This window comes from Chrysochloris asiatica, unplaced genomic scaffold, assembly GCF_000296735.1.
Source record: "Chrysochloris asiatica unplaced genomic scaffold, ChrAsi1.0 scaffold00059, whole genome shotgun sequence".
Classification (NCBI taxonomy): Eukaryota; Metazoa; Chordata; class Mammalia; order Afrosoricida; family Chrysochloridae; genus Chrysochloris; species Chrysochloris asiatica.
This window is the reverse complement of record NW_006408577.1, coordinates 16,200,465-16,211,026: the sequence shown is the minus strand read 5'-3', so window position 1 is coordinate 16,211,026 and position 10,562 is coordinate 16,200,465. Positions and strand designations below refer to the sequence as shown.

Here is a 10,562-nt window from a genome sequence, read left to right as displayed (position 1 = left end):
CTAGATCCAGAGGGTGCAGCGGAAGGTAGAATCTCCACTGAGTAGTATCCAATGTGTCTAGGCAGGTCTGATGAAAGGAAATGCAGATAGGCCTCTTATGATACAATAGTGAATAATTGTTATCAGGACTGATTGTGAGGGTTGGAAATGTAAAGATAGACATTTTGTAGCAAAAGCAGGGGAGTGATTAACTTTACAGTCTAGAAGCTGCGATCCCTGGGACTATCAAAGGAGAAGAGCGGAAAGCAGAACCCTACCCAGAGAAGTAGTGATGCCAGAGATGGAGGCAGAGACGATGATGTGGAGAGATGGAGCAGCTGGGGACTTTAGACCCAGAGAGGAAGAGGGGCTGTGTGCTAAATGACCGGGCAGGCTTGCGGGGTATATACCCTTTGGTTGGTTGATAATGCATGGAGGGGATTGTAACCATGGCAATGAAATGATATGAGAATGTAAAACTAATGTTCTCCCATGTAAACTATCACATAATTCACAATAAGACATTAAAAAAAAAGAAACAATAGCTCACATTTTGATATTTTGGTTTAATAAAGGTGTCTATGGTTTTGTATAATACTTCTTGATGGATATGGAAGGAGATAAAAGAGTTGATAATATAGTGGAGAGATGAGACATTATGAGAAAAAATTCCTTGAAGACATGAGAGGTGTTGGATGGGGTTCACAGCACATGTGAAGGAGTTGCCTTAGATGGGAACTGAATAGCTGAGCCTTTGTAATAGTCAAATGGTTATTGCATTGAGCCATTGAATTTTTAGACACATTTTGGAAAAAGGATCATTAATTCAGGTTACTAGGACACCATATCAAAATGTCAACATTAATTTGGCTTCAAGAAATTAACATTCAAATATTTTATGACAGTCTTTCCATGCCTTAAGGACAATGTCTATACACAGCCTCTTAGGCAAAGGGCACAGCAAATAGTTAGGGGGCTAAGGAAACTAACTACAGGAGTGAACCCTTCAATTTGAAGTTTCAAATGCAGGTTTAAGGAACAACAAAATTAAGACTACGCAGCAGGCTCTCTCAAAAACAGGCACATGTCAAGAGGCATCAAGGCAAGGAAAGTTGGCTCATCAGGGAAAACCCCCTTTGAGGACTGAAAGTTAAAGGGCACTGATGAGACTTATGCTCACTGGTGAACATCTGGATCTACTAGTGAATGGAATTGGGGAAAATGCAGCAATGAAGACTCTGGCTGAATTTGAACATGTTCTATTGGCACCCATTAATTGTGAGAACAGACTATCACAGGGCCATCATTAAGGAAGAGCATGAGTGGAGCTTGGGGTCCCTGCCTGAAAAAGTGGAGACAGCAGAAAAGGCGGCAGAAGTGGTGGCATGGAAAGGCAGAGCAGCTATTGACTCCAAGCCCAGGGACTGAGTAAGGCTGTGTGTCTACGGGCAGGAGGCTGGCTTGCAGAATGTGCCCTTTGGACTTCTGGATTAATATATATCTTGTTTTGTTTTGTATGTGTGCATCAAATACTTTTACTTTGCTGATTTGTGGTATATAAGATAAAAATGGAGCCAGTGTATTTTTGGTTGGAGGTGTTTTAGTTATATCATGTTAGGTGCAAGTATGACTTCATAATTTTCTTTATTTAGAGATTATGCATATAGTTTATAGGTATCAAGTTGACAAAGGTGGAATGCAATGGTAAGGGTTTTTGTGTCACTTTGACTAGTCCAGGATTTCCAGAGGTTTAGCAGTTGGGATGTGCTTATTCCCGTGATGATAAAACCTAGTACAGGCACAGTTAGCTCTATGATGAGCAGCTATGAGCAGCCAATCAATTGAAGGAATTTTTCCTTGGGGGTGTGTGTGGTCTGCTCCTAAAAGATATGAAGGAGGGAATCTTTCTCTCTCTTCTACTGGGGACCTGGAACTTGATTTTAAGCCATTTCCTTGATAATAAACTTCTCTTTATATATACACACACACAAAAAAGACACATGTCTACTCAGTGATCTGAAAGCAGAAAACATGGTGGTGGGGCTGTACTGGCAAGGCTGGATTATTTGTTTCCCAAACTTTAAACAGCTGAAGAGAATATTCAGATCAAAGCAATGGATAGCCAATGAGCTAAGAGCCAAAGTAAACTGAAAGTGTATGTATCATTACTTTTGAAAAAAAAAAACAGCTACAAGGATAATTCATACATTCAAGAGAAATTCTCATTTAATGTACAACTTTTAGGGGTCCAATATCAGCAATTGAAGCATATGTCTTCCCTAAATCCAGTCTTGACGCTCTATCCACACACTGGGACTAGGGAACACAGCGGTGTTAGCGAGGAAGTCTCACTATTCCAAGCCCATACAAAAGATTGCCCAGACTCAGGTCTTCTAAGAATTTACTGCTATTTACAAGGCTCTCTTCAGCATTTTGGGAATTGCTTGATTGCTTGGCCTCGCGATCTCAGTACTTACTCTCAAGCCAACCAGGAGGTACGACCAACCTCTGAGCTTCCTCACCCTCACCACTTCCAGGGAGTCACCAAAGTCCATGCATTTGTCTCTGAAATGTCCCCCATTTCCAGATGATGATCTTTTGTCCTTGTCCCTTCTTAGCCAAGATTATTGCAAAAATCTTTAGATCCTAAACTTCACTGTCATGGAGTTCCTCCTCTCTGCACCTACCCCCAAAAAACCCAAACATCGTGCCATCCAGTCAAGTCTGATTCAGTGGCCCTGTATAGAGTTTCTGAGGCTGTAAATCTTTGTGGAAGCAGAAAGTCTCATTTTCTCCTGCAGAGTTGACTGATGGATTTGAACTGCTGACCTTGTGGGTAGCAGCCCAAGGGTCCAAATCTCAAGACCGATCTTATCTCTCCTGCCTCTTTTAAAAGTGCAAATTCCTTATAAACAATCCCTTAGTGATTAAGGTCCTGTTCTATGCTTGAGGACTCTACTTACCAACTGCACCCTGCATTCAAGCCCCATGGAACCTCATGTATTTGGGGCATGCAGTTCAGACTTTTGCTCTATCCATTCTTCTGCCTAGAACACTCTTCTCCCAGCACTTCCCAGGGCTCATCCTCACCCTTTGAGTTACTGAGGTATCACTATTCCCCAGCACCTTAGTTACAATAGTAAACCAGGCTCTCACTTCCACACAGCTCTCATCCCCTGGCCTGTTTTATATTTCACTATAGCACGTATCACCATAAAGCATCATTGGCTTTATTTCCTTCTCTTGTTTAGAGTCTCTCTGTGCTAGAATGGAAGCCCACTGCAGGCAGAGACTTTTATTTAGCTGTATATCCAAGCACCTGAACTGAATAGCTGGTACAGGGGAAGCCCTCAAACAGCATTTGCTGGGCCTAGAATCATATTTGTTGTTCATGAGGCAAACTCAACTTTCAGGATTCCAACTGTCCTCTGCTCTGAGTTGCCACCTCCTAAGTCCTCAAGGACGGAACACCTTCTACATGGGGATCCCACAGCACCTTACCCACAAGAGATCATACAAAAGCCTCAGAGACATTGCATCACCACATACCTTGAGCAACCCAATTATAGAGAATCCAGAATCTAGCTGTATTTATTCACAGTATTTCACCCATGTTGTATAAACACATACTGATAACTTTTAAGACTTGTCATTGGCCCTTATCTCTGGCCCTGTACACCAAACCACGCAGTCCACACATTCTAAGATAGAATCAGAAATGTTGCTGGTATTATTTATATTGTCACCTTGTATGGAGTAAATGTTAACAGCATTATTAATAAGGACTCAAAACACAAGCAATCTAGCAACAACATCACACAATGGGTATGGGGTCCTGAAAACTCATTATTGTTGTTAGGTGTCATTGAATCCATTCTGACTCACAGTGACCCTATGATCAACAGAACAAAACACTGCCCAGTCCTGCATCATTCTATGATTAAGCCCACTTTGGCTGCCACTATGCCCATCCATCTTGTTGGGAGATCGTCCTCTTTTTCGCTGGCCTTCCACTTTACCAAGCATGATGTCCTTCACCAGGGACTGATCCCTCCTCATAACATGCCCAAAGTATGAGAGACAAAGTCTCGTCACCTTAGCTTCTAAGAAGCAGTATAACTGTACTTTTTCCAACACAGATTTGTTTGTTTTTCTGTCAGTCCATGGTACTTGTAATATTCTTTTCCATCACTATAACTCAAATGAACCAATTCTACAGTGTTCCTTATTCATTGTCCAACTTTCACATGCATATGTTAGCTGTTAAAAATACAATGACTTGGGTCAGATGCACCTTAGTCCTCAAACTGATAGCTTTGCTCTTGAACACTTTAAAGAGGTCTTTTGCAGCTGATATGCCCAATACAATAGTAATTTGCTTTCCTGACTGCTGCTTACATGAGTGCTGACTGTGGATCCAAGCAAAATGAAGTTTCTGACAATTTCAATCTTCTCTCCGTTTACAATATTTTTGTTGGTCCAATTGTGAGGATTTTTTGTTTTCTTTACATGGAGGTGCAATCCATACTGAAGGCTGTATTTGATCATCAGCAAGTACTTCAAGATCTCTTTGCTTTCAGCAAGCAAAGTTGTGTCATCTGCATGTCACAGGTTGTTATTGAATCTTCTCCTATACTGATGTTGCATTCTGCTTAGATTATTTGCTTAGCATACAGACTGAATAAGTACAGTGGAAGAATACAACCCTGGTGCACACCTTTCCTAATTTTAAACAATTCAGTACTCCCTCGTTCTGCTTGAATGACTGCCTCTTGGTCTATGTATGGGTTCTTCCTGAGCACAATTAAATGTTCTAGAATACCCATAGTTCACAACATTATTCATATCCTGCAAAATTAGTGTGGCACAAAATTAGAGATCAAAGGTTCCACAGATGCAGAAGGTTTAACTCTAAACAATTGATGTTAGTACTATCCAAATCCTCTTATTAATTATGTTTCCATTTTTAGGTGAGAAGAACCAGAAGTTTAAAAAAATTATTGTTGGATGTTTCATTACTAAAAAAGGAAAGACTACTTAACAACAACAACAACAAACTTGTTTCAAATAGTACTTCTCATGCCTAATGTAATACGGTCACCACATTACCCATTAACCTAAGGATGCAGGAGCTCTGGTAGCATAGTGGGTTACACGTTGGACTGCTAACCGTGAAGTCAATTTGAAACTCACAGCTTTGGAAACCCTAATCAGTGTCGCTATGAATTAGAACCGACTCCATGACACAGAACTATCATCACCAGGAAGATGCATTTCAGTTTGTTCCTAAGCTGTGATCACCAGTTGTTGTTGGCAGCTTCCACAATACATTCTTCCTTGAAGCATAGGACAAAATCTACTTCTTTTAAGAAAATTAAGTAACCAACTGTATTCAAATTATTTCAGTATTTAATCCCAAAAAGCCTAAAAATGTCAGTGTCTGTACTATTAAGAGAAACAAAACATCTGGACAGTGATATATATGCTCTTTGATTATTGGATTCATAGTCTATCAAAATAAAGAGTTATTGTTGTTAGGTGCCACCGAGTCAGTTCCAACTCATAGTAAATCCATACACAACAGAATGAAACGTTGCCTGTCTTGCTCCATTCCAACAATCATTGCTACGCTTAAGCCCATTGCAGCAGCCATTGTGGAGAAAATTTTCTTATGCTAGGACAAAGCCAGGACTCTCGGCAGCTCTCGAAATTCAGTTCAGTGTTTCTCATCCACAGCACTAATGGCACTGTGGGCTGAATAGCTCTTAGCTGAGAAGGGCTGTCCTGTGTATTACAGCATGTTTAACAGCATCCCCAGCCTCCACCTACAAATAGCAATTACCCAAACATACATTTTTGACATTCAGACAATGTCTCCAGACATCGTCAAATGTCCCCCTGGGGAGTAAAATCAGAACAAAACCGTCCTTAACTGAGAACAATTGGTTCAGTTCAATAGCTAAAATGTACTCTAAAAAATGTCGGAACTTTAGAAATGACCACAGCTGACAACTTTTAGGTTTTCAAAAAAATCTTCCCAAATATACCAATGACCAAATAATCCTTCTCATCTTCTTGTTAAGTACCAACAAGTCTGCTCCAATTCACAGCAACCTTGTATGAGGTTTCTAAGGAGCGACTGGTGAGTTTGAACTACTGACCTGGAGGCTTAGACCAACCTTGTGGTCTAGTACTTATCTGACAGTGCCACCCCAGGACAATCCTTCTCATAGTCAATGCCATTTTTGCATGTACCTGTTTAGGAGTCCTGGTGCGGCACTGTGGGTTGATGCACTGGACTGTAAGGTTGATTTGAGTCACAAAGTCGGTGGTTCAAGCTCACCAGCTGCTCCTCAGAAACCCTATCGAGGGTCCTATGGGTCGGAACTGACTCGACAGCCCGTAACAACAACATACCTGTATACATTTCATGGTATTTAGGGTTGTTTTCAACATACAGAAGCCCTAGTGACACAGAAGTGAAAATTCTGTTCTGTAAGGGAACGATGTGGCAGTCTAGACCATAAATACTTAGGCGTCTTGAGACATCTACTCCGGCTTACTCATAGGGTCAATATGCGTCCGAATCAACTTGGCAGTTGGTGCGTTTTAACATATGGTTTGTTTTAAGAGAAACAGGGCAATTATTGCTAAAAAAAAAAAAGCAATAATTATAATGCTCATGAGAAATCATGTGAGCTTGCTGAGTGCCTGACGCTGTTCTAGTGTACTTTAACAGACATTAACCCCATCCGTGTTCAGCAGCTGTTCTTTTGGCTGTTGATTTTTGTTAATTGCTGTCACATCGATGCCAACTCATAGCGACCCTATATAGCGTTTCCAAGGAGAAGCTGGTGAATTTGAACCACCGACCTGCAGCTGAAACCAACCTTTCAATCCAGTGCATTATCCCACGGAGCCACAGCAGGACTCCAGTGTTCAGCAGTTGTTCCTAACTATTCTAATCTGCATTCCACAGTTTATTACATAAGAACTATACCATTTCTACTAGGCCCCTCTCCCAGACACCATGTCCACTTAAAACAGTTCACAATACTGAAATCATCATTTCTGACAAAGTATTTGCAAACCCATATGGGAGGGGCAGGAAAGGCCTCTGTGAGTAACAAGGAGGAAAGTTCAAGGCTTTTAACTCGTCACATCTTAACTCAATAATGTTCCTTTTCCTTTTCTTTAAACTCAATGACGTACGTGTCTTAGGTATAAGCAAACGTAACATAGCTTGAGAAATTAAGAAATTTTAATGTTGTTTATAATTTCTGGTTATTCTTCTATCTTTTTTTCCATTATTACTCAGAGAATTAGAAATAGTGGGGTCTAACAACAACCACCTTGGAGTCCTTGTGTGACGCTGTAGGATAAACCATGGACTGCTAACCACAAGGTCAGCAGTTCAAACCCACCAGCTACTCCACAGAAACCCTATATAGGGTGGCTGTAAGTCAGCACCAACTTGATAGCCCTTAACAGCAACTACCACCACTGATTCAGACAGGCGTGGGTGGCACAAACAGCTATTCACGGGAGTACTAACTGAAAGGCCGGTGGTTCAAATCCACCCAAAAACCTAGTAGCATAAACTGGCAGAATCTCTTAAAAACATCACTGAAGAATTCACCTTGAAAGAGCAGACAAACAGAATCTACAGGCACTGTGAAGGATTATTTACACTAACCAGTGACCTTCTCTGGAAAAATCAAACAAGTAAATTTCAGAAAAGGGGAAATCACCGGCCAATCCCACACGTCTGATAAATAATGTCCACAGAAATGTCAAACAGAAGGTCGCATTTAGTCCTTTTATCCAAACACCATTATACAACACAAAACTTGAAATTCTTCTAGGACAAATGAGACTATGACAATGCTGCTTGGGCTCATTATAATAATAAACAATGCATATTCCTATTTTGTTTGCATATTCCCATTTTATTTGCATGTTCCTACTTTATTTGCAAAAATAATTAGCAACAGCTGCTTCTTACACAGGATTTTTAACAGAACCCAAATAGTTCAGAACATAAAGAGAGACTAATGCCAAATGAAGTATTATTCTGCCTTTTATTTTTTATTATTAAATAGTGTAACAATTAACTTCTACATTCTTTTATCTGGCAAAAAAAAAAAAAAAGAAACTGGAAAAAAAAATGTTCCTCCAAGGAGACAGCTGGACACATCTGTCAACTACATCAATGGAGTGAAAGAGCAATTAAATGCTTTAATATTGTACTTACATGTGAGGGCTCAGTTCATAAAAATTTCTGTTCCTGTAATCTTCCACTTTCTCTGGAGAATAAATGGGCAATGACCGGTAGGGGTTAACAGATATAACCACGCTTCCAATGTATGTCTGTAAATAAAAGAATAAAAAACACTCATTAGTACGCAGGATATATTTTAATATGGTAAACTTTCATATTGTATTTTTCATCCTTTAACAAAATAACACTTGTTCTAATGCTTGGTCATTCATCTTCTACTTTCAAGAAAGCTTTACATCTCTGAATATAGATGGTCTATGTCTTAGTTCTCTACTATTACTACAAGAGAAATACCAGAAATGAATGGCTTTAACAAGCAAGAGATTTACTTCTTCATAGTTTCGGAGCTAAAATTCCAAATGTAAGGGTCTGTTAGCTCTGGACTAAAGTCTGTATCTGTCCTGAGCTTTTGGTACTGGGTGAATGAAGCTTGGCGTCTCTCTTCAAAGCCCCACCTCCAACCCCTTCTGCTTCTTATATGGAACGCTGGTGGGATGTTATAGGATGAACACAGGACTGCTAACCACAGAGTCAGCAGTTCTAACCCACCATCTGCTCTCTATCTGCAACCCTATCTAGGGTCCCAATGAGCTGGAGCCAATTCAAAGGCACGCAGCAACAAATTTTAAATGAAATTGATTTATAAACACTATACTAATCAGAAGGAGCTCTGGTAGCGTAGTGGTTACAAGTCGGCCTGCTAACCTCATGATCAGCAGTTCGAAACTACTAGCTGTTCCACAGGAGAAAGATGAGGCTTTCTGCTCCCATAAAGATTTACAGCTTCCCATAAAGATACACAGGGTCACTATAAATTGGAACCAACTCCAAGGCACCACACCAACACCATACTAATCAGAGTCCTGGTGTGGCACTGTGGGTTAATGTGCTGGACTGCAACAGTCAGTTTGAACCACAACGTTAGCAGTTCAAGCTCACTAGTCACTCCTTGGAAATCCTATACAGGTCCAGTATGGGCACTTAACAACAACAACATACTAATCTAATCCTGGACTCCTGTTGTGGCACTATAGAATCAGCATTGTACTGTGAACCACAAAGGTTGGCAGTTCAAACCCACCAGCTGCTCCACTGTGAGTCAAGGCTGGAAGACACTTAACAACAACAGTTCTGATGTGACACTATAAAATAAACACAAAGCTGCTGACCCCAAGGTCTGTGGTTCAAAGTGACTTGATAGTAGTTAACAACAACAACACAAGAATCCTGTCCATTAACATAACAAAGACACCCATTCCAAGCTAGTTACATAGGCACAGAGGTCAAGATTCACAGAAGAAGTTTTAGGGAGGCTCGATATAATCATAACTATATGTAAATAGAAAACATAGATTTATGCATTTAAAATACTTTTCAAAATAAACCTGACAGATTTACTTACGGCTCTAGGTTAAGAGCTCTTCAAAGCTTATCATAGTTGCCAGGAACTAGCCAGGAACAGGCGAAATGTCATCACCAATCAGTTGACTGTAAGCAATCTTAGTGCTCATTCCTTCATTTCAGTTAGAACTGACTGGTGTTTCCTTCTCTCATCTTTATCCTCCTGTTGGAGTCAACAGTAACCCAGAGTTTTCCTTCACCTCTACCCACAACCCAGTACACAAAAAATAGGGTCTTTAGCACTTCCCTGATACAAACTTGTTAATATCTATGATGGGATCAGACCACACACAATTCAACATCAGTGCCACAGCTATCCCTTGAATAATCAAAACCATAATTACATATCATAGCTAATGTACTACTGTCTCAAGCTTGAAACATAGCTCTGTACTCTCTGAGGGATCAATACTATATTATATCGGATGCTGACTTTCTTGCACTGCAAACCAGAACATTGCTTACCTTCCTTTCCACTTTGACCTTAAATTTCTACAAGAGTAGTATTCATTTCCACCACTTGTCGGTCAGTTTGTCCTACTGTGGTGGCTTGGGAGTTGCTGTGAATCTGGTATCTTAGGCATTAGTGAGCTGAAATGGACTGATATTGGCCATTTTGAATCTGATGACCACATGGTTTACTATGCCAGGAATGACAAATTAAAGATGAATGGTGTTGCATTCATTGTCAAAAACAACATATCCGGATCAGTCATGAGGTACAACGCTGTCTGTGATACACAATATCCATGTGCCTACAGGGAAGCCCTGGTAGCGTAGTGGCTACAAATCGGGCTGTGAACCTTAAGGTCAGCGGTTCGAAACTACCATCCGCTCCGCGGGAGAAAGATGAGGCTTTCTACTCCCGTAAAGATTTACACCCTCGGAAACCCTGTACAGG

The 10,562-nt window shown here is 40.5% G+C and overlaps 1 protein-coding gene across 1 annotated transcript in view; it reads right to left on the bottom strand.

Moving 5' to 3' along the window:
* The window catches only part of MYO1B (myosin IB), a 215,487-nt gene that overhangs the window by 151,497 nt on the left and 53,428 nt on the right, over positions 1-10,562 (bottom strand). The window contains exon 3 of the mRNA XM_006864054.1: positions 8,234-8,349. Within this exon, the coding sequence (XP_006864116.1) occupies positions 8,234-8,349 (116 nt within the window). The remainder of the gene's footprint in view (positions 1-8,233; positions 8,350-10,562) is intronic.